Genomic DNA, 24,507 nt, shown 5'->3' with positions numbered 1-24,507 from the left:
CAAGCAGGTGCGGGACAGGCAGCTGCCCAGGGGCTCCTCCCTGCCCGGGTGAGAGGGGCTCCTGGAGCCTGCGGGGTGCAGGACAGGCAGCTGCCCAGGGGCTCCTCCCTGCCGTGTGAGAGGGGCTATTGGAGCCTGCCCCACTCCCGGGGCCGGGCTGCTGGTGCAGCACAGAGCCCGACTAAGATGCTGCCCGTAATGGGCTGTGGCAGCACATCCATCTCGGCTGCCCGGCTCAGATGAATGCCCTGGGCTCGGCAGGAGACGGCTGTGGCTAATGGGGCCATTCATCAGGGGAGGGGAAGGCGGGCGAGTGGCGCTCCTGGCGGCGGCCAGGGTCGTGGCCGTGGAGCAGCGAAGGCTGTGTCCTGCATGGGACCCCACTGAGAGCAGGAGAGGGCCCCAAAGGGGGTTCCCCCAGGTGTGCTGTCCCCCAGCATGAAGGGCGCTGCTGCTGCTCCTCCATGGCAGGGTGGGCAACCAGGTGGCCAGCCTGGCTAGTGGGCAGAGAGCTGGGCTTAGCTGGGCTCAGTAGCCCCCATACACACCAGCAACCCCCACCCCAAACCAGCCTTCCAGTCCCTGCCCTGCAATAACCTGCACAGACACCCCAGCAGGGAACAGTTAATAATTAATGTGGAGCAATCAAAGGCAATTAACCATAGTAGCAGGGCCATTAATTTTCTGACAAGGAGAGGGGGGCAGCTCCTGATGTGGGCAGGGGGATGATCCATTGGGATACAGGGCTCCCTGGACCTGTGCCAGAGGCCTGTGCCCACTCTCCTCTGCATGCCTGAGGCAGCAGGTGTGGGCAGGATGGGGCTGTGGCTCCCCCAGCTCCAGCTGATAACCAGCACTGCCACACCAGCACCTCCAGCTGGGCTAAGGGCAGCCCATTCAATCCCAGCTCACTTGGTGTGGGCTAAAAGGCTGCTGAGCTATCCCTGAGCCACAGCCTGTGCTGCCTGCCCATTCCTCTCCCCATCCTCCCAGCTCATGGTTTCCAAGCCAGGTGTTATCTCATTTGGATGGGAATGCTGGCCAGGACTGAGTGCCAGCAGCCATGGCTGTGCTGAGGGGGCACAGGGCTCTCTCCACACTTTCATCTGCACCCAGGGATTTATCTCTCCATCCTGCTCCGCTTTCCCAGGAACAGGGAAGGGGAGAAGGAGCCAAGTGCCACAGCTCAGATGCCCCTGCCTGTGTTATGGTGTCCCTTTGCCAGTGCCCAATGCCATGAAAAGGGGAGGGAGCTGCTTGCTCCCAGCCAGGACCCTCCTGCCCACCCAGCACCCCCTTACCAGGGCCGCCGGCGCACGTCGTAGAGGTCGATCTTGTTGGGGGCTCTCCATGGGGTGGCTGTGGGGACAAGGCAGGCAGTGAGCGAGGCAGGGCTGTCCTGGGGGGGACAGGGGGACATGGGGGACAGGACAGAGAGATGCCCAGGGCTGAGGAAGCAGCAGGCTCGGGTGGGGAGCTCACACCAACGGGGTCTGGCACAGCACAGTTACACGTGTCAGACCAGCCCAGGGGGTGCTCATCCCCATGGAGCAGTGGGAAGGGCCTGGCACAGCCCCTGTGTGCCACAGCCCCCCTGCCACAGCCCCTGTGTGCCACAGTCCTTGTGTGTCACAGCCCGCAAATTGAGTACAATTGCCACATGGTGCAACCCCCGCAACCTGTGTGCCACAGCCCCTGTGTGCCACAGCCCCCCTGGCACACCCCCTGTGTGCCACAGCCCCCCCTGGCACAGCCCTCCCTGGCACAGCCCCTGTGTCACAGCCTCCCCTGGCACAGCCCGTGTGTGTCACAGCCCCTGTGTGCCACAGCCCCCCTGGCACACACCGGGGTAGTAGCGGGTGACGCCGGTGGCGCTGCCGAAGACCTGCCAGAGCAGGGAGGGATCCTCCTTGCGGTTCTCGATGAAAACGTCCTCCAGGGCCTGCGTCCAGTTCAGCTCGTTCAGGATGACAGTGGCTGCAGGACACACAGACGGGGCTGGCTGGGTGCAGGGAGGGAGCTGGGGTGGGCTGGGGGTGATGGGGACTGCGGTGTCCCCAGGGATGGCAGGGAGGAAGGTGATGGGGACTGTCCCCTCTGCCCCTTCCCAGGAAGAAGCCCATGGGGGCTTTCCAGCTTCTCCTACATCCCCTCAACCCTCCCACTTCCACACAGCTCCAGCACCACCCTGCTGTCCCTTGTCCCCAGAGAAACGAGCCACTCTCCAGAGCTCCCCAGAGTGCTCACTGTCCCCATCTGCTCCGGGGCAGACACAGCCATCACTGGGGACAGCTGGCCTGCCATCTCCACTCCCTTCCCAGCAAAACTCCCTGTGCGAGCCTCACTCCCTGGGGACAGTCACCGGCTGGGAAGCCCAAGGCTGGTGTCCCCAGGGGCCATGTGGAGCCTCTCAGGCCCACTCTGCATTCCCACTGGCCCTGCACCTGACACAAAAGCAATTAAGATGCCGGCAAACAGCAGTTTTAAATTATTCAGCTATTAAAGCAGGAGATAAGCTGCTGGCAGCCCCAGCCTGTGATTAATCAAGGGGGGCTGGCAGAGTGCAGGGGGGCTGTGTGGTGTGGCAGGAATGGGGCTGGCTGGCAGGGAGCTGGGATGGCACCTCCCTGTGCTCCCAGGGGGACCCCAAATGCTGTGGGGGGGAATCCCACAATGACCTCTGGTGCTGGGTTGCCCCAGGACTGCAGCGTGGAGGAGCCAGTGGTGGGTGCCACTGCAGGAGCAAGGAGCCAGCAGTACCCTGAGACCAGGCACTGATCCCTCCTGGGAGACCCTCAATGCATTTTTAGGGTGCAAGAACTCTCAGGAGCACCCCAGCTCTTTGGCATTGGGCTAAACAACCCAGTGTGGTGCTGCAGGGGAGCCAGTGTGCATTTGAGCAGTAAATTTAGCTCTCCTAAGCCTTCCTCCCACACTTGTCCCTTCTGGAACACCGTCATCACCCGTTCTGCCTTCACTGTTGTCCCAAGGCACTGGCAGGATGTGGGTAGGTTTCCCAGGATGAATCCTGGATCCCTCTATCCCAGCATGACTGCTGAAGAATTGTCTTTCCCTCAGGCAGCCATGCCTTCAAACCATGATTTACTCTGCCCGTATCTCCCCAGCCATCCCTCAGCGCTGTGCCCACACACAGTGCTGTTATCTGGGCACTGGGGATGATTTCTTGTTTGGCTCTGACACAGGATGTGGTTTTTCCCAGGAGAAGTGGCTGTGAGCTGGCTGCCAGGCTGCTGCCTGCCTGGAGCAGCCCTGGGCAGTGCTGCCAGCCTCAGCTGGGCACCGGGCTGGGCCCTGACACATCCATGGCAGCACCTACACACCCAGACCCTCGGGGCCATCAGCCACACCAGCTGCTTGTGCTGAATGCAACTCACGTTGTTCCTGTGCCCAAACACAGCCCTTCTATTATCTCTGAGCACAAATGCAGCCCCTACACCTTCCCTAGGCATGAATTTAGCCCCCGGATCACCCCTGTGAACAAATACTGCTCCTACACTCTCACCGTGCACAGTGATGAAGCTGTGTCCCCGCTTGGGATGGCTCCTGTCCCTCTCAGTCGAGGGCAGAGCTGCCAGCCCCACTGGTGACATCCCCATCCCTGTCCCCATCTCGTCCCTGTCCCCATCAGAGTAAGCCCAGCCCCGCCCTGCCCGCGAGCGATTGCATATTTAATTAAAAACGGCACAGTAAATAAAACACATATAGGATGTAATTTGTGTGTGTAGCGAGGGGTGACGGCGGCGGGCGTCGCCGCAGGCTTTAATCAGCGTGCCAGGCAGCGATAGCGCCTCTCCGCCGGTGCCAGCGGGACCCGCGCCCGCCCACAGCTCTGCGGGGACTCGCTGCTGTCCCTGGCAGGACAGGGGCGCCCTGCTCCCTCCCCAAACCACTCTCAGTGGGGCAGCACTTGTAGAACCTTCCCTGCACCCTGGATCTCTTCTGGAGCACCCTGGTGTGGCCGGATCCCTGTGCCCACACTCTCTGCCTGGTGCCAGTCCCTGCACTGTCACCCCCACTGCCACATCCCCTCTCTGAGCGGCTGGGGGTCCCTGGAGCGCGTTCATCTCCAGCTTGCTGTGTCCCAGGGCGGGTGGGGGATTTATGTGTCCGTGCCGGGTTCCAGCCTGGCCGGGGAGGGACGAGTTCTTTCACCCCGCGCAGCCCACCAGGCTCGCACCATGTGCTTCACTAGCTGGCTAATAAAGCTGATTGCAAACTCCTAATCCAGCGCTGCCTCCGCGGCGGAATCGCGGCAGCTCCGAGGACAGCCGTGCCCGTAACGAGCCGAGCACCGGGAGCGCTCCGTGCACCGGGAACGCTCCGCTCGGGGCAGCAACGTGAGCGCGGCCCCCATCGCCACCATCGCCACCCTCAGCAAGTGCCACTGAAACAGAAGTGTGGGGACAGTGGTGCCCCGGGTGCTGTGGGGCAGCAGGGTCCGGGGCTGGGCGCAGGATGCGGCAGGCGGGTGCCGGAGGATGCCCTCCAGCCGGGAGCCGAGCAGCCACTAGAGGGAAATGGAGACCGACTGTCACCATGTGCCACCGCAGCAGGGCGAGGTACCGGAGAGAGCTGAAAGCTCAGGGACGGTCACAGCGCTCGGTGGGGGCTGAAGCTGCTGTGGCACATCCTGTGCCCCCCGCCCGTCCAGCCATCCATCCCTGCCCACTCCCGGGCTGGCCCTCCAGCCCATCCCCGTTCCTGGAGCAGCCGCAGGGCTGACCCCCCTGCAGCAGAGGCTTAATCAGCTGCGGGGTGGCACCACGCTGTCCTGCAGTCACCCTTGACTGCCTTCCTGCGGGACTGCAGCTGCTTTTTCTCCTTTTTCATGACCTCAGCCCCAGGTAGGCTGAAGACAGGCAGCATCCCTGCTTCATCCTCTGCCATTGCCCAGCCATGTCTCACTCCCTCCTACAAGCAGGTTGGTGCTGCACAGAGCTGCTCCATCCCTCTCTGAACGTCTCTGGTGCCTGCTTTGAGCCTTCTCGAGCCTTGCAGGAGGATCAGAGCCATGTGGGCACACCTGAGCTTCACCCTGGGCCGTAATCACCATCTCTCCTTCGCTCCCCATCCCTTCCCCAATAACTCCTAATCCCCCATCTGCCTCTTTTGCCTGTGCTGAGCTCTTGAGAGTCCCTGGGGAGGGACACATTGTCACCTCTATCCTGGTACCGTGACTCTGCCTTGTTTCACTACCTGCCTGTCTGGGAGCCAGTCACCAGCTGGGGCACCCAGAGCTGATGGTCCCTGGGGCTGCAGTGCTCCAGGCAGGAGAGCTGGATGCCCAGGCAGGCAGCAGGAATTGCAGAGGGTGAGGAGGGACACTCACAGCCTTTGTAGATGTCCGTGGGGATCTGCACAGCAGCGTAGGAATAGTTAACCTTGGTCTTGAAGTTGTCATCATCCGTGAACTCCAGCTTCAAGGAGTTGGACTTCTCCCTCTCGATCTCTTCTCCATCGGGGTCGTCCTGGGAAGGAGCAGAGTGCATGGGGTCACCCAGGGTTCCAACCCTGCATGGATGTGAGAATACCTCCACCTGAAGCCCATCACCAAATATTTTGTGAGGACGACCAGCCCTGCTGGATCTCAAGTGGATCTGGCCTGCCAGGAGCAGATGGGCACAGAGGAGAGCACTGGTTACCCCTTGTCTCTCCAGCTTTGGTAGCACAGCAGGTATTAAATCAGACATAGGAAAAAAAAAAATCAAAAAAAGGCCTTGAAAATCAATTAGCAGCAAAAGGCAACTATCAAAGAGCAAATTAAAACGGAGTGCAGCTTAGCACTCTGTCAATAAGCAATGCAAACAATATTTAATTATGGTGGAGAGACAGCGAATTCCCCACTGCTGGTGCTGGAACACACTCCCTCACCCTCCCAGCCCTCCTCTCCATTCCTCAGCCCTGCTGCCAGCATGGCACTGAGGGTGAAATCCCTCTGGAAAGGCAGGCAGGGCTGAGCTGGTGCAGGCAGAACAGCTGGGTGGCTGCAGACAGGGGACAGGGTGGGAGCTGGGGCACGGGGCCATGTGGGGAAGAGAGAATGGGGGTGGACTCACTCCAGAGCTGGAGAAATTGCCTCTGCCACCCCACCAGGAGCAAAGAAACCCAGGAGAAGGTGCTGGCTCTGAGGTGCCCATCCCTGCCACTAGCCCAGCAGCTGGGGAAGGCTGTTTGCAGCCAGCTGGGAGATGTTCAGGGTAGGAAGGAGGGAGAGGAGGATGCTGCAGCACCTTCTCTTTGTGCTCCCAGAGCTACATCCCCGCTGAAGAGGGGCAGGGACACAGAGCTGCCTGTGCCATCCACAGGCAGGGACAGGCAACAGTGCCAAGCCCAAACTGGAATAGACACCTGAAGGGATGCCCCATGCTGTCCACAGCAAAGAACCATGACACCAGGGAACACAAGGGGTAGGGGATGGTCCCATCCTGCTGTCATCTGTGGCCCACTGAAAGCATCTCTCTCACTGGCCAGGCTCCCCTTGACAAAACCCAGGGAACAAAGACCTGAATTTCTCACAGGAAAAGCCACCTATTTAAAGGAAAACGATGGGTTTGGGAAGTAAACCATGAAGCTTATTTAACACCCATCCTGGCCCCTCCTTGTTTCCCCTTCACAGACGACATGGAGAAATGTCACCTCCCCTGCAGCACCTCCAGCCACTAAGGTGGTGACATTCCCGTGACATTGAGAGGGGTGGCCAAAGCATTCTCCACAGCTCGGGAGAGTAACAGGATTGATATGCAAGGTTTGGGTTTAATTCCAGCTGATGGGCTGTGAGTGTCACACACTGCCCAGCCTGCCCTAGTGTGGGGGCTCCAGCTGCCCAGAAAGATGCTGAATTCAATTACAGCTGCACTAGCCAAGAAGGAGGCAGGCAGGGACTGTTCCCAACTCCCTGGAGCCACGTCTGAGATCAAAATCCAGATTATGCTCTCAATTTTACGTAAATCTGGAGAAAAGGCGAAAACCAGACTGCTGGAGCCCCTGCAATGTGGTGATGCTGCAGCAGAGCCGGCACTCCGGGGAGGGCCAGGCCATGGGCTGCCTGGAGAGTGGATCTGGCCCCAGCCTGCTGTCCATGGGGCTCAGCCCTCTGGGGAAAGCACACACAATATTCACCCCTGCAAACCTCTCTGAGCACCAGACAGGATACAGAGGTGCTTGCTGAGAACAGGGATAAAGCCGTGGCCTGAGGGCATCTGCAGCACCAAAAACTCTGCTTTGACACTAAACCCTTTTTTTCCTCAGCCCAGCAAATTCCTGGGGATAGCTCCCCATCCCTCCCCATCTCAGATCAGCAGGGCACCCTGCCACAGCCCATCCACTGCCCCTGTCACCACCAGCAGCTGGAAAATCCACCCCTCCCTCTTTCCCTCAGGCTGGCATGGCTATTCCCCACTTCACGGGAGCTGGAACTACTGTATATAATTACTGCTCCTCTGTTTATCATTATTCCCTGATCTCACCCACTTCTGAGGGGCTAATTTGTATGCTGCCAGGTTTGGGGCTGTCTGGCTGCTCTCATTCATGGAGCTGTGAAGAGGCACATGTATAGATCTTGGGGACAAATATACAGCTATCTGTACGTGGGGCACTTCATGCATCACTGACACCTAGATGGCAAACAGACCTGCAGAAAGGGCTGATGTTATCCAAGCTACCTTTGCCCTTTATCCATAAATCTCCCAGCCTCAACTGAGTTATTTCTGTTTCAGCCAGGCTGAATTTGGCCCTTGAAAGGGTTAATTTCCAGCCACATGAAGGCAGGTGAAGCTGTCACCAGCCCAGGCAGGGAGCATCTGGGATACAAAGAGACACCTTGGGAAGGCCGAGGGAAGAAATCCTGCATTAAATTTGAATTAGAGCAAAGCAGATGATTCAAGTTCTCCCAAATTGATATTGGTTTAACTGTGAGCATCTCGGCAGGCCCCCAGCCAGATCTTGCAGCATTCCTCATCATTACATTTCAAAAGAACTTGGAAACATCTATTTATCTGTTACAGTACGTACAACGTAACACAAATAGATGCTACAGTTTGAATATATTATTTGCTACACACCATTAGAAATCGACACCACTGCAATATATCAATATGATACATATTTACTGCTTCAGCAAGAAGTCATCATGCCCTGAGAGCTTTTGCCACCTCCACTGCTTTCACAGCTGGGCTGTCAGTCACATTTTCTCTTCAGTCTCCCAAAATGACAGCGAGGGCAAAACCCAGAGATGCCCCAACAGCTTTACTGGAGGCCCCAGAGCTTTACTGGAGGCTGCCATGCTCTGGGCAATCCCCTGCCCCCTGTGCAATGCAGGCTGGTGCTGCTGAAGGGAGCAGAGCAACCTGTCCCTGGCTCCAGGACTGTGGTGGTCCCCAGGGTGTGGAGATGGGATGGAGCTGGGATGTGACCTGGCACAGCAGCGATGCCGATCCCGTCCCCGGCAGCTCCCGCAGATGCAGCCCCCCCCGTTCAGCGCTCATCTCCATGGGAACAGCCATCACAGCTAATGATGGCTGCTTCAACGGCAGCCCCGTGACAAACGCAGCGCTGATCCGGCCGCAGCATCCCTGCCTGCCCCACCCGTGCCTGATGGAGCACACACCTGATCCCAGCACAGCCTCCTCACCCTCCCAGGGGCTCCCATCCCTGCTCAGTCTGGAAAGGCCAGTGAAATATTCACACCAACACCCTCCGATTCTGCTAATCATGGATATAAATGCCAGCCCCCAACACATGGCTGAGAAACTCCCGGCCTGTGCAGAAGGGTCTTTCTCCTTAAATATATCAGTTTTTCCTGAAATGCAGTAATTTAATGCTGAGCAGGGAGATGATGTGTTCTCCAGTCACATTCCTGCTTTTCCAGCAGGCCAGGTTATAAATAACAATCAGCCTCTCCCGCCAGCCTGCTCCCCTATCCCCCTTCGCTTTTTTTAATCTTTGCCAAAGGTACTGTTTAGAGATCTTTCTAGACCATTTATTTTTAAATTACCAGCCAGAGGAGAGAAGTTAAAAAAAATAGGAGAAAAAAAAAGAAAAAAGGCAAAAGAAAGAAACTTCTGGGGCTGATAGCTTATCGTGAGGAAATCCAAATGTCACATTAGTTGAGAAAGTTGGAAGATTAAATTTTCCAACACCCTTCATCTGCTGCTGCCTGACATTTAGGGGCTTTTTTCCCTCCCCTCCTTCCCCTTTTTGCTGCATCTACTGAGCAGGGTGAGCAGTGAGAGGGGTGAGCAGTGAGAGGGCAGCCCTGCCTGGATCCTCCCACCATCAGCCCCTGGCTCTCAGCCCTCCCCAGGACCTCAGGGGGTGGCTGGGGGGCTGCCCTTGGGGCCAGGATACCTTCACACAGCTGGGCTGTTTTCCACCTGAGAACAGTATGTCCCAGGCTCAGCTTTGACAAGCATCATCCCCTGCCACGAACACAACACAAAAAATGGGAAATGAATTTATTTCTGTGTTGTTCTGCCTGTGACTCCCAACCGAGTCTGTCTGCTGATTTCAACACTTCCCCCCACGTAAACCCCATGGTCCTTGCTAGCTGGGAAAGGTGAAAACTTCACTTCTGCAAACATTCTGACAGCCTTGGGGACCCTTGGGAAAATTTTCTGATGTTCCCATTTGTTAAAAACCACTTGGAAATCCAAGGTCTGTTTGGGAGGATAGTGGAGCTGAGGTGCAGGCAGGATGAATAAGAAGCTCATTTCCTCCTCACTGCAGCTAAAGCCAGTGTAAGGCTTGTGAATAAGCCCCAGTTATGGACAGCAGCCATTGTCCATCAGCACCAACCCTGCCTCAGCTACATCCTGCTCCATTTAAATAGAAAAACTGAAGCTAAACAAAGGATGGAAAGAGAACTATTACGTTCCATTCAGACTTTCTGGTATCATCTCTCTCCTTTTTTACCTCAGCGGCATCTTCTTTTTTTCCCCCCATTATTTTTGTTGGAATTAAATTTGCTGGGATTTCACTGGTAAGGAAGCAACAGCAGAGGTAGGGAAGTGCCCTCCCTGCCAAACCCACACATATCTACAACAGGACACCCCCAGTTTTGCAGTTTTGCGTGGTATCTCCCCAGAGCAGGACTAAAGCTGATGTGGCTGGTGAGGGATTTGCAGGGCTGCTGCTCCTTGATATGTCAGCTCCTTTGGGAAGGGAGGGCTCAGGGAGCTGAGCCCTGCAGTCCCCAGGGACACTGTGCCATGCCACTGTGCACAGCCTGTCCCCAGTGCCCCCTGCGCTGGGAGGGCTCCCTGGGCACAGCTCCAAGGTCGAGCGTCCTTTTCCCTGTCCTGTTTCCCAATCCTGCCTAATGTGACCAGGATGGTGGGGTGTGACACTCAGGGTGACAGCAGGCATGGGGACATCCAGCTTCTGTCCCCTGCCCTGCAGCAGTGATAGCAAAAGCCCAGCCCAGCCTGATGGATGCATTAGTCCTGCTCTCATCCCCTGTGCTGGGAGTTGCTCTGCTCCCCAGGCTGTCTCCTCCTGCCTCAACCACCAGCCAGTTTTTCCTTCACTTCTATCCAAAATCCCCTTTAATGTATTTTAAGCCCATTAGCTCCATCCTCTCCAGAGCAGCCATGGCAGGATCCTCTCCTCCCTCCTTTGGTAGCTCCCCCCAGGCTGGTGGCGGGGGACAGGAGACATCCTCAGCTGTAAATGAGTGGGACTGGGGGCAGGGAGACCTGCCCAGGAGAGCCAAGTGCCCCCTACTTCAGTCCCAGCATCTGCCCAACCTCCCCATCCCACCTCCAGAGACTCTCTGTGGCTGCTTCCCCTGCCAAGGAGCCCTCTGCTGTCACTGCCTGGGGACAGTGGCACTGGCAGTTAGCCAGCAACTCTGCTTTGAAGGCATCCATCCATCTATCCATCCATCCATCCATCCATCCATCCATCCATCCATCCATCCATCCATCCATCCATCCATCCATGCATCCTCCTCCACTCCAGCCTGTCCCCAGCTCTGCTCTGGGGCACAGACTCCCAGGTGGGTTGAGAGGACAGACAGAGGTCAGTGCAGGGCATGTCACCCAAGCTGGTGGGACCCCATCAAGCCCAGATGCTCCCCTCCCTTCTGCACAGGGCCTTCTCAATGCTCTGGGGGTCACCTGAGTGTTATTTTTGGATAAGCTCATGTGCTTTGCTGCCAACACCACGTTCTCTCCTGCTGTGTTACTGTCTCTCCATGGCACATCTGCTGCCAGCTCTGCCTGGGGACAAGGAGCAGTCCTGGTGCACCAGCACTGGCTGGGGCTGTCCCCAAGACTGCACCCTGCTGTGCTTGGGGCTCCTGCTCAGCTCCAAGGACTCTGCTCAGCAGCCTCACACCAAGAGCAGCACTGACCTGATCCTATTTCATAAGGATCCTGCAGCACAGCGTGGGAGCTGGGTGACCTCGCAGCAAAGTGGGGTGCCCCAGGGCAGAGAGGGGTGCCCAGGGCAGAGAGGGGTGCCCCAGGGCACAGAGGGGTGTACCAGGGCAGAGCAGGGTGTACCAGGGCACAGAGGGGTGTCCCAGGGCATTGCAGGGTGCCCCAGGGCAGACAGGGGTGCCCCAGGGCAGCCAGCACTGCTGGTGGAGCTCCCTGCACGCGTGGCACAGCACCTGAGTGAAGTCACCTCGCTGTCACCACGGGGAGGAGCTGGCAAATGCCGGCTCTCTCTCTCGGGAGCCCCGGGGGATGGGGGCTGCCAGGCCTGCAGTTAAAGCACTGATTGCCAGAAATCACAGGATGGCTATGCTCCGAGTAGGGCAGGGAATTAGATTCAGTCTCTAATTAAAGGTTTGCTCTTCATTTGAATTTCAGATGCCAGCTTTAATTTTAGAAACTTTTGCAGGCAGCAGAGCAACCTGCCCACCTGCCTGCTGCCAGGCCCGGTGCTGGTGGCCAGATGTCACCATGGCTCAGCTGGGGACACGGCTGCACAGCGGGCACAGGATCTGGTCACAGCTGTGACAAATGCAGTGTCATGACCCCTGGTACTGTGCTGGGATAGACTGGTGAGGGGCTCAGCCCTGGGCCAGGGTGGGGCTGTGCCAGAGATGCCACAGAGACAGCACTTACATATTCAGTGTCGGCCTTGGAGTCGTAGTACTCGATGTCTTCCTCCTGCAGAGAAAGGGGAGAGCTGTTAGTGCCATCAGGGTCAGGGATGGGAAAGGAGTCCCTGCCCCTGTCCCCTCAGCACCTCTCTCATGCTCCTGGCAGCCAGCACCTTGCTGGGGACTGAACCCTTCCCAGCGCTGCTTTACTTGGGGCTTGTTCAGGACCTCACGTCCTCCACATCCACCCTCCAAGAACTGGCCATGGCCTGCCATGCTTCCCTCACTCATGCCTGCTGCTGAGCCAGAGCACTGCAGGGCCACCAGCCCTGTGACAGTGACACCAGTGTGACCGCAGCCCTGCACTGTCACCAGGGCCAGCCTGTGCCCCGTGCCCACAGCCAGGGTGCTTTGGCTCTGTGGGTTTAGGCAGCGTGGCAGGCAGTGGCCCTGCAGCCACCCAGGCCCCCTCCCTGCACTGCAGAAACAGGGAGAAAAGTGTCCTTGTTCCACAGAGAAACGCACGTCGTTAATTTGGGGTATTTAGAACCTATTTAAGCAGAAAGGTCTGCTTGGATTCCTCTTCCCAGAGTGTCAAGACGTGAGACAGCTGATAAAATTCCTGAAGAGGCAATTGGGAGAGCAGCGATGCTGTCACAACAGCATCCCATGTACCAATAGAAAGGGTAATTAAAGGGCACTCAGAGCCTCTTCCCAGCGTGCCGGGACCGAGAGTGACGCCGGCACACGGGCAGCACCGGCTGCCAGTCAATCCCCATCAGCAGCCAAGCAGCCTGCCCGGCACGGGCAGCCCTGGGGTGATCACTGCTGTATTATGGAACGAGGAAAGCAGCCTGGCCCCGAGCAGAAACACGGCCAAAGCCCCAGTGGCACTGACTGCATCCCTGTCCTGCCTGCCCCTGCTGTGGACAGTCCTGGACACAGCCCTGTGCCAGGCACGGTGGCACTGTGACATCCATGCCAGCCTGGAGAAAGGGATCAGTAGAGGCAAGCAGCTCTCTGACAGCACCATCCATCCCACCAGCCTGGCCCCACTGAGGGCTGGCAGTCACTGCCCCTCACTGCCATACCCCTCTCAGCCACAAAACTGCTCCCCAGCGTGGTTTGCAGTGGCTTCTCCCGGCTTCCCAAGAGCTGGGAACGCCCTGCAGCTGATCTTGGGGACATCAGCAGCAGGGGACCCTGGCAGGCTGTGCAGGTGTCTCCCCAGGATGGGGATTGCAAAGGGCAGTCCCAGCATCTCCCTGAGCAGAGAAGATGCCTGTGGCTTCTGCGGGCTCTGTGACTTTTGAGATTGCAATGAGGCAGCACCAGGAGGGGAAATAAAAAAAAAATTGACGCAGCATCTTCCAATTTCTGCTATTAAAAAGCCCAGTCATTAAGGGAACACACTTATTAATTATCTGTGATTTGTTGTGAAATGCTGTGGGGTTTACAACAACAAGAAAGGAAAAAAAAGAATTAATTTCCCTTCATCTGGCCTTGCCGCGCCGCTGCCGGCCCCACGGCCGCCCCGGCCCTGCCGTGCCCGCTCCGCGGCCATCTGCACTTCCTAATGAAAGGAACCCCCGGAGACCCGAACACAAACCAGCTAATTTCATGTTTAATGATCTTTAATCAGGAGTGAGTGTGACTAACAACGGCCATCCAGAAGGTGCTTTGTTATTAATTTTATTTGCCATTGGCTCCCCTGAAAAGCGAAAAGCTCGGTTCCCGCAGTGCAGAGGGCACGAGGTGATGATGCTCGGGCAGGAGAGCCGAGGTGATGATGCCCGGGCAGGAGAGCCGCTCCCTGGTCCTGCTTTCCCCGCCCCAGCGCTCCCACAGCACAGGGCACGGCACAGGGAGCAGAGATCCTGTAAGGACGTCCCTCGCACCGATTCCCCCAGGGATCTCAGAGCCCTTGCCGTGCCCTCTTTCAAGCCCTGACAACCCCAGGAGCAGCTGGGTGAGATCTCAGCCACACTCAGGCTGTGGCTGAGGTTTCCACATGTGAGACAGCATGTGTGGGACAGCCAGCACCAGCGTGGCCCTGGCCCTGACATGTGCCCTGGTGCCAGGCTCCAAAATCCTTGCCACAGCCCTGCTGATGCTGGGGGTTTTCATGGGGTCCAAGGGAGACTGGGGGAGCTGGCAGGGCATCTGTGTCCACTTGGAAGCATGTGTCTATTCCAGGAAGGAGGGAGAGAGCCCTCAGAGATGCTCTGAAAAGATGCCATGAGTGTTCCAAGAGGCAACAAGGGGTCCTACAATTTCTGCTCCCTAATATTTTTTAAAAACCACATTTGCCTTCTTCACATAATCCTCTCCTCCTCTGGTCCATGTTAAACTCAGCACCAGGTCTGTGTAAATAGCACTGGTATTTCTAGAGCCTTTCAGAATAAATACCAATAAAGAAAACAAGGGGGTGAAGACGTCAAGGGATTTCGAGGCAAAATATTGTCCCTGTCTCTTGGAACCCAGCCTGCAGGAAGCACACACTGGTTCCCACTGCAGGGGAGGCTGACAAGGAGGAGCTGCTGCTCCAGGATGTGTTAACCACTGCCCATCTTCTTGTAGCTAAATTGCCAAGTGCCACCTGCACAATGGCACTGCCTGGCTGTGTCACTGGTGGGTAAGTCTGGGGTTATTTCAGCTCCTAAAGTGCAACTCTCAGTGCAACACTAAACCCTCAGTGCAACACTGGGAGCTCAGTGCAATCCCAGGCTGATCTGCAGCTGTCCCTGCAGCCATGGCCCAGGCTTCTCCAGCAAGGTCACCAAGGAACACCTGCACCAAACCCTTGTGGTTCAGCGTCCCTGGGCAGCCCCTGGCCAAGGTTTGACCCAGGTGGGACCTCCTGGAGGTGGCCCTGGGGATGCTGCAGGCCAGAGTCTCCCCAGGGACCCTGGCTCCTTCCTCTGCCCCTCGAGCCCACCCCCAGGTGCCCTGTGCTCCACACCTTCACTGTTCTCACACCAAAACACCAAGCAAAAAGCTGATTAAAAATCCAGGCTGTGGCCTTCTGGAGAGCTGCAAGCTGCAGCCTTGCCAGTGGCACAAGGGAGGACCCTGCTCTGTGCTCCCCTGACACACCCCAGCAGAACAGGTGTGAGACAAAGCCCAGGACAAGGAGGGGCACACAGGTGCCTCAGGTGGGTGCTGAGGGGCACTCCCCCCCACAACCCCTGGCACAGCCCTCTACAAGCATCCAAACAGATATTATTTTGCCTAAAACAATTACAGCAACTAAAAATAATGCTGAAAAGGTCAGTGCTCTGTTATCTCTCTGCAGCCTGGAGATGCCTGGATGGAGGGCTGCTGGCCCAAGCCTCCAAGTCAGTGACCTAACGAGGTGACAGTCAAACTGTATCACACACAGAGCTGCCACCACCCAAAAAAACCTCAGCTCCCTGCTCCAGCCATCCAGCTGGAGCACACAGCTGGCAGGGACACTGCAGGAGAGCTGTGGCTCGCTCTCCCCTGTAGAGCATTCCTGTAAAATCACCTAATCTGGCTAATCCCTCTCCTGAGGACCTGTAGGATCTGTAGTACTCCACAGGATTGCTCACTGTAGTCCTGTAAGGGTCACCCTGCTAATCACATGCCCTGGGGATGCTGCAGCTCCCGGGGGCAGTTCTGCAGGCAGACCCTGCTGCAGCACATTGATTTCAGTCCCTCTCAGCCTCTGGCTGTGGGTTTCATTCCTCTGAGCAGAACAGGTGACCCCTGTGGTCAGCAAATCTCTTTCAAGATTTAATTGGCTCTGGAAGAGCCAAATCCTGCAGCAGTTTGCCTTCAGGCAGTTAGGGGGAACTCAGGAGGGTGGTGAGGAAGAAAGGATGGATCCCAAGCTGGCACCTGCCTGTTTTCCAGCCACTGGATGGAGCTGGTGGCAGGACCAGCACTCCAGCCCACAGCTTACCTGTGTGGGGACAGCCAGGTGACCAGAGCTGTGCCTGGTCAGACCGGTGGGCAATTCAGTCAAGCAGGAGCTGGTGTGCCCATATAGCATTGGGGGCTCAGCTCATGAGCCCACCTCTCCTCTGCCATCAGCACTTTGAGAGGACAGTGAGTATTTAGGTACTTCTTCATGTCCCTGAACTCTTAAGCACACAGAAATAGTGACAGCTTTTGCTTATAGTTGCACCTTTCATACAGAGACATCCTGCAGCGTGTCACAGAGCTCCTGCAGCCTCACACCTGTGCTATGGCTGCAGGAGCAGAGCATGAGCAGGGACACACACGTCCCCAGCACAGCATCACCCTGCCAAGCCCTCCTGAGCCACCCCATGGCTGTCCCTGGGCATTGGTGTGTGCTGGTCAGCTGGTCCTGGCTGGAGCTGGGGCTGCAGCTCTCAGCAGGTGAGGGCTCAGCCCGAGGTGCCTGAGCCCTGCCATGGGCACAGCAGCCTCCTGGCTGGGGAACAACAGGGCAAAGAAAGTGTTCCTGCTACACCTGCCACGGGCTGGTGTGAGGGCCACAGCCAGGAACAGGCTCCAGAGGGGCTGGATGAATTCCTGGGAGAAATTCCTACCTGCAAGCACAGCCACACCTGGCTGTGACTGGTAGGGGCCGAACCTTTATTTCCACTGGCTAGAGCTATTCTTGTCCATATGCACCACAATGAATCCTTTCCCAGTCCCCAGAAGAGGACAATATTCATGGTTAGCCCCAGCCACCACAGGCTGCTGGACAGACCAAGAAGGGGTCTGGTGGGGCCTATCCTTCTCCTGCAGCACTGTGAATTCCTGCATCCCAGCCACCATCAGGGGCCGTACGCATTACCCAGGACAGATGGAAACAGTCATCATAATCTGCCTTGGCATCTTTTTTTTAAAAGCAATTTCCTCTCCCTGCCTCTCTGACAGAGCTGGGGAAATATTTAAGTGACCTGTCAACAGGTTTTTCATCTCCTCAAGAAGATGTTTTATCTGATCACACCTCGCCAGCTATTCTTCTTTACATGGCATCTCCTGTCTGTCCTGCTCCTCTGAGGCTGCCTCGAGCGAGGTGTGGCTGCTGCTCCCCTCCACTGCACCTGGGTGCCACAGGGAGGCCAGCACACACACAGAGGCTGCTGTAGAGCCCCTGCCCTTCCAGGGATGGGGTGGGATGGGATGGGATGGGATGGGGTGGGAAAGCAGTACTGAGAGGAAAGCCAGCAACCCCAAACCATCATAGCCATGGAGCAGCCATGGATGGCACAGTGATCTTGCAGAGTGGGGGGTTGGTCAAGCCCCCTCAAACCCCATCCTTGGTTTTTAAGAGGGAACAGCACCAACACAGGGGTTTTGTGAATCATTTCTTGTTCTGCTTTTTGGCCAGACTGGAGCTACAGGAGCAAGGTTGGTGCTGTAGCACAGTAATTCTCTGAGCGTAATGAAAGCTGACATTATATCAAACACAATAAAGACTCTCAGCTGATGGAGATCATTCCTGAACACACAAACCCATTAAACTGAAAAAAAAAATATCAATTCTACACACTCGCCAGCCAAAAGAAAATGTGATTTGTTATCTAAAAGGGGGTTATAAACACAGCTTCAATGCACTTTCTGTGCTGTAATGAAAACTGGGTTTGAAATGGCAAGACGACTGCAAATTAGAGTATTTGATTTTATTTTCTAACTTTTTAGGTAAACCTTCTAGAAGGGCAAGTGCAAGGTTACGGTGACAATCTTTCTGTTCTCAGCCGATAAGTAGGATCTGTAATTAAAGGAGGAGAAAAATGAAAGGAGGATAAGGAGCTGGCGTTCGCCCTTCTGCTGCTGCTTTGAACACAAAGCTCTGCCTGCATGGCTGTGCCCAGCCCACGGGAGCAGCTGCTGGAGCCCATGGCATGGCATGGCATGGCATGGCATGGCATGGCATGGCATGGCATGGCACAGCTGCTGCTCCCCCACAGACACACACCCAGCAGTGCTGGGTGGAGCAGCAGGATGGGGCAGGATCCTGCACCTGGAGGGATGTGGCTGCATTTCCCTTCACAGAGAAAAGCAAGGCACAGCTTCCCAAGGATATTTTCTGGGAATCGTAGCGAGGAACCTCAGAGAAAGAAAAAACAATTCTTATCTAATCCTCTGCTCCTGTGTTGCGCCAAAGTAGAACGCAATATGGAGATTGTTTACCCAGAGTGATGGTGTTTTGCTTCCTTGGCCTGTCAGGGCCAGGTGTGTGTGCAGCCTGTCGGTCAGCAGACAGCCACAAGGTTTTGTTCAGCGCAGTTGAGTGCTTGTGCAGACTCAGTTTACATGTAGTGCAATATAGAATAATATAGTATAATAAAGTAACTAATTAGCCTTCTGATATCAATGGAGTACTCCTCATCATTCTTCCCTTCGTTGGGGTTTTGCCTTGCTTTTCCTACAGAGGGATGCAGCTCCCAGGGCTGTGTGGCTGTGGCTGGGTACTCAGCCATGCTGCCATGTATCCCTGCTTTATCCTGCACCTTTCCTGGCCAGTCAGGAGCACAGTCCCTGTTATTGCTCCTGTCCATCCCCATTTGGCAAACAGCAATCCCCTTTTCCCTGGAGTTTCGTTTCTAATGGAGCTTGAAATTATCTGGGCTTTGTTATTCCTCACGTGCTTGCAGGCAGGGGTTACAGATGGAGGCAGCAGCATGGGGCTGTCCAGCACTTGTGATCCCCCTGCCACCTCCACAAATGTCAGCACTCCCCAAAACCACCCAGTGGTTAAACCCTGTCCCCAGCAGCTCCTACATCCACAGCTCAATGTATGGCTATTTTTCTTTTCCAAGGAAAAAGGGCCTGCTGGGCTCTGACCCTTCAAAGGGCCCTTTCCAACATCAAAAGGTGGGGAGAGGTGGGAGGCAGAGGGGCAGCAGGCAGAGGAAGAGGGGAGCTTCCCAGTATAGTGATGGAAAATGCAGTGAGGAAGGAGACTGGGAGAAAAACAACAGTAATAAACATTTTATGAAGCAGAAAATGGCTTATAAAGAAGTCAACTTTTAAAGGCAATTTATGTAATCCTGCCAAGCACACACAAACGAGGGGATGGATCTCTGCAGCACTGGAGTGTCCCCTAAAGGCACAAATAGCTCTGGCAGCCCCAGCAGACCTACACACGGTGATGATGATGGTGGTGATGATGATGATGATGTTGGCCTGGACTGCATTCTGTGGCTGGCAGTGCAGATCTGCACCTCTGACAGTACCCCCCAGGTCAGCGTGGCCCCCACTCCCTCACACTGTGTGAGTGTGGCACACCTGAGACCCCACTGATGCTGCTGGGATGGGGCTGCAGGTCTGCAAAAGAACCAAGGAAAACTTGGGAGGAAAGCAGAGCCCCCAAATGGAAAAGAGCTGGGAGAACACGGAGCTGGCTGGGATGTGTAACAGGCCACATGGCAGCTTGTCAGCGAGGATGGATACAAAGGATGGCAGCAAAAAATGCAGCATGATCTTTCAGCATTTTTATTTTACTTCTACTTCTGCAGGTCCCTTGCCCAAGCAGGGCAGCAAGCAGAGGATGGAAACCTGAAAACTGCATTGCAGGGTGGGCTGGAGTCCTAGCACCACTGCCACAGCCAGAAGTGGGGACATCCAGAGCAGGGGGCCAGCCCTGATGTGTCTTGAAGGACAAATCCTCATGGCTCTGCATGCAGTGGAGCCAGACTATCCAGGGGATCTCTGAATGGAAGCCTGTAGGCCAGGAGATTCTCACTGGGAAAGCTGGTAGGCCAAGCCACTGCAAATGGGGAATTTTCTGTGGTTTCCTACCATACCAGTGCCAGGTGGGTACCATGTCCCTTGGTGGGAGCCCACTCTGGCAACAGGACCCAGCTCTCACCTTCCCAGAGCTCTACCAGCCTTCTCCACTGGGTGAATGTGCATCCCTGAGAGACCCCCACAGTGCAGGCAGGGAAGGGCATGATCTCTCCCTGGGGAGCCTGCCCACATCCCTGCCCACTACGCCACTCTGAGCTGCCACCCAGCCCTGGAGTAAAACAAGCTTGAGGGAACTCATGAGGGTGCTCAGAATATGGGTGACCTTGGGGCCAAGGCTACTTTTGACCAAGGAAAATGGCCCCATATCCAGAATTGATTTGGGGACACAGCCCCAGCTTGGCACAGCTGGTACACATGAGGGAGGATGAGCACAAGGAGCAGGGATGAAGCAGGACTGGAGGAAGGGATTGTTTAGGGAACAGGGAGGCACCTTGCAAAGCCTCCTGAGGTGGGAAGCTGAACCCAGCTCCAGAAAGGCCAGCTTGGCTGGCATGTAGCTGGAAAAAAGCAAGGAGACCAGAAAACAGCAAAGGAAAAGGAACTTTCCCTGTAAAGATGGCTCGTGAGTGATGGCTGGCAGCAGCTCCCAGCCACTCAGGCTCTTGCTCCTGCTTCATTTTCCCCTGGACTTCCATAGCAACCCATCTGCAGTGAGGTTTAATGGGGCTGCCATTAGCACTAATGCAGTGCAAACACTCAGCATCTGCCGGCGCCTTTGGATGGAAACACAAAAATAACCGCGCTCGCCGCAATCTGTCACCGACTCCGGCGCAGGGCGAGGACGCGACACGCTGGGAGAGCAGGGGAGAGCTGCAGCCAGCAGGAACGAGCTGCTGGTGGGAAGGGAGGAGAGGAGGAGCTGGGATGCTGTGCTGCTGCCCCTTCCCTGCCTGCTGCCCATGCCAGCAGTGGGGGCGGCTGCAGAGCCAGGGTGAGCAGTGCTGGCACACGGCTCTGACCCTGCCCGGCCATCTCGAGGATAAAGGGCAGGAAAAGGAGGCTCAGCCCCAAAGCCCCTTCATCCCTCTGCTCTGCTCAGGAGCTGGGGCTGTTGCAGGCAGGACTGAGGCAGGCAGGGCTGATGCCCAGCACCCTGGGGGCTGTGCACAGAGCTGGACCAGTCCATCAAGTGTCCCAGCCAGGCCTGGGCTGTCCTGATAAAGCAGCGCCGAGCTCTGCGGTGACGCATCACTGCACATTGTTTCTGGGTGACTCGCTCCTAATTACCTTGATTAAGTGGTTGCAAACAGTGCTATTAAAAATATTTTTTTTTATGAAAGTGGATTTCTGAAAGGTTTGTGCCATGAATGGCAATATGAGCCAAGAGCTTCCCAGCGCTACAGCCTTTCCCAGTGTGTTTTGTGTCCTGCTGTTATTCCCCTGGCAGTGGAAGGCAGCCAGGTCTGGTTGGAGAAGGAGCTCTCTGGGGCTGCAAAGAGCCCCTGCAGCAGGAGCCCATCCCTGTGTTTCAGAGGATGAGCAAAAGCCCCAAGCACTGCTACAAAATGCAGTGACCTTGTGCCCACCCTGCACATGGCCCAGTCACAAGGCATCCAACCCTGGGTGCCAGCCCAGCATGGGGTGCACAGGACAACTATAGTGTCCCTGGGGTACCCACAGTCAGGCTTCAGCTGCTGCTCAGGGATGTTTCCTGACCCTGGAGGACACATGAGACTGGGTCAGCACTAGGGATGGAGATGCCCTGCACTTCTCTGAGCTTTCCTTGGGAGCCCCGAGCCAAGGTCCTGGTGTGGCACCAGCATTGGCATCAGCAGGTGCCTGCACCAAATCTCATTATCCTCCTCACCTCCTCTCCACTGGCCTCTTGGGAAGAGCCCACAGCAATTCACCAGTGCTCTCATGCAGACAGGGAGACCCCCGTCAGCTCATCCTGCTCCTTGGGTGCCTGTGGGACACAGAATCAGCCACCAGCCTCCACCCCATGCTGCCCACATGGCAAATGAAAGCCAAGCAGGTCAACCCCTTGCCTTCTCCTTTGCTCCTCCCACCTCTTCCTCTCCCCAGCAAGCCCTGGTGACCATCACCTATGGCAGGAAGGTGTGTGTGAGCAGCAGCAGCTCAGACTGTGAAATACCCCCAAATACAGCAGCTTGGCCTGGCAGTGGGGCTGTCCCCTCAGAGGAGGCAGGAGGTTCCTCAGGGCTGGGCAGGATGCCATCCTAGCCAAGAGGAAGGAGCTGGGTGGCTCAGGAGTATTTTTTATTGCAGACTGCATTCGCACTGGGAGAAAAACAATCTTTCCTTCCTTTTGTATTATGGTTATAATTTGAGAGCATTTCCAGACAGAATCCTTCAGGTTCCTGCTGAGTGCTATCACCGCCAGAATTACAAAGTCAAATGCAATCATTAAACCCGCGTCTTCCCTCTCCCAGCCCAGATTGCTCCTTCCCCAGGAGCGGCCCCCACCGCGGCTGCTGGCATGTGCCACAGCTGGGCCACCGCCGCTGTCACCCGTGCCAGCCCCCCAGCACCGAGCCCAGCGGCTGCCAGCGCTGGGGAGAGCAGGAGCCTCCTCAGCCCCCAGCCCTCACTGCGGAGCTGTCCCTTCGACCTTCACCTCCTGCCTTCTCCCGGCGGTGTGTGCGGGCTGAGGCGAGGCTGCAAACGAGCTCAACATCGCTTCATTTGCTCTCGTTAGCGTGGCAGGCGCTGGGGCTGGGGCACGGCACAGCCAGCAGTGACTCACGGTGGGGACACGGACGTGGGCAGGGAGGGATGGCACAGAGAGTGCTGTGGCACAGGGGGCAGGGCTGGGCAGGCTGGGGTGACGGGGAGCCTTACCCGGATGTTGTCCTGCCAGTGGTGAGCCTTCTGGAATTTCTCCGCCGCGTTGGCCAGTCTCTGCAAAACAAGGGGGAGAGGAGGAATGAGCCCAGGGGAAGCAAGAGCAGCCAGGCATTGCCCACTCCAGCCCAGGAGCACGGGTACCACCCCAACACCCAGCATCCCTGCCTGGGGGTTCCTGCAGCACCCTGGCACCCCTCTGCTGCACGGGCAAGGGGGCAGCAGGGGGCACGGCGGGCAGTATGTTCCAGGGACGGGGAGCCAGTTTTTCCTCCTTGCTCCTGCCTTTCCTGGGGCAAGCCAGCATCTCCAGGGGATTGCTGCCATTTGAACTCCTCAGGGCTGAGCCACTGCAGCTCGGCAGCTGGAGCAGGGCAAGGGCTGAGCCCAGCTCTCTGCACCGACAGCCCCCAGCTCTGTGCAGAGCAGGGCAGACTCTTCCAAAATGCCTCAAAACCCCCTCAAAATGTGAGGCCCAGAGGTGCAGTGTGCTGCCCAGCCAGATTTAACCCCTTTGTACCCCACGGCCACACTGGGGTAACCAGAGGAAGCAGGATTTGCCAGAAGCAGGATGGGGGGATGGTCAGCACCAGGGCACCCCCACAGGATGCTCAGCCATGAGACCCCTCACCAGCACAGAGGGTGCAGCAGGGCAGGGCTGGAGACTGGGCAGCCCTGGGGTACTGCAGTGCCTGGAAGAAGCTGCAATCTGGCCTTTTGTGGAATCAAAGGGGACAAACAGAGTGAGAGCTCCAGGCTTTCTACAGGATCATCTCCACATCACTAAGAAAATAAAACCAAGAGCAAAACGAGCACGGTTCCCTCCATCCTCAACCAGCCCCAGGCACCCTGGTTTGTGGGCAGCTGCCTGGGCAGCTGCCTGCCAGGGCTGCACAACCTGATCAGCACCAAAACCCAGCAGGAGGCAACCCTGAGCCAGCCCACAGAGCCCAGGGCCACCCAGAGCCCTGGGTGCAGGACACTCACCGCTGACAGGGGCACGGGGTCGTGTCTGCTCATGCCACACTCAGCACAGCCTGCTCCCCAGCAGCCATGAGCTGTGCAAGGCTCCCAGGGGATGCACAGTGCCAGCTCCCAGCCCCAGGGGCCAGTCTGTACTGGGCTAGCAGGCCATGAGGCTTTCTAGGCTGCTGCAGTCCCCAGAGGGCTCCCTGGAGAGTTAGTGGGACACAGAGCAAGGGAAGATGTACCTTGCAGCACAGGCTCCTGCCTTGCCTGCTCCTCATTCCCTCCAGAAATATTTCCCTGGAGGGATGGACGTGCTCTGCTCCATGTGAGTGGGGCTGGCAGCCAGAGCATGGGGAGAGAGCTGAGCCTGGGCTGTTTCCACACACTGAGCTGGCTGGCAGGGGGAAGGAGCACTGACAGTGGGGTGACATCTTGGGTGAAGTAACAGCAACAAATCACCTCCTGAGCAGCACCACAGAGATTCACATAACAAACTCAAGATTCCCAGGGCTACACACATGACTTCCACAGCATGAGCCACATGAAAAAGCATTCCTTTGCTCATCAGGGATGTGGCAGGCTGGTGGGAGCCCACAAGGGCAGCAGAGAAGCCCAGTGATATCCGTGGGAAATGATTTCCTATAAGAGCTATAAAAGCACACACATAGGAGCCCTGGGCACAGCCACAGGTCACAGCTGCTGTCCCCATTGCCACCAGCTTCTCCAGCACTCCCATCAGAACACAGGGATGCAAAATGTCTCAGCCTTTCCAACTGGATGCTCAGGGGAAAGGAAGCCCCCAGGTGCCTCAGTGCCCCACTGGCCATGCAGGAGAGTGGCAGAGCCAGCCCTGGCAGGGTGGCTTGAGCAGGGCTGGGGCAGCAAATGCTGTATTTCTGTGAGCGTGGCAA

At 56.8% G+C, this 24,507-nt stretch overlaps 1 protein-coding gene across 2 annotated transcripts in view; it reads right to left on the bottom strand.

Annotated features, from left to right (window-relative positions):
• Window positions 1-24,507, bottom strand: part of CACNA2D2 (calcium voltage-gated channel auxiliary subunit alpha2delta 2) — a 209,397-nt gene that overhangs the window by 19,567 nt on the left and 165,323 nt on the right. For both annotated transcript variants that reach the window (XM_030956631.1, XM_030956632.1), the window contains exons 4-8: window positions 22,625-22,684; window positions 12,093-12,137; window positions 5,351-5,489; window positions 1,846-1,977; window positions 1,302-1,359 (exon numbers count right to left, since the gene is read on the bottom strand). In XM_030956631.1, the coding sequence (XP_030812491.1) occupies window positions 1,302-1,359; window positions 1,846-1,977; window positions 5,351-5,489; window positions 12,093-12,137; window positions 22,625-22,684 (434 nt within the window). The remainder of the gene's footprint in view (window positions 1-1,301; window positions 1,360-1,845; window positions 1,978-5,350; window positions 5,490-12,092; window positions 12,138-22,624; window positions 22,685-24,507) is intronic.

This window comes from Camarhynchus parvulus, chromosome 12 (genome assembly GCF_901933205.1).
Source record: "Camarhynchus parvulus chromosome 12, STF_HiC, whole genome shotgun sequence".
Taxonomy (NCBI): Eukaryota; Metazoa; Chordata; class Aves; order Passeriformes; family Thraupidae; genus Camarhynchus; species Camarhynchus parvulus.
The sequence above is the reverse complement of the archived record's forward strand: the minus strand, read 5'-3'. Positions and strand labels throughout refer to the sequence as shown.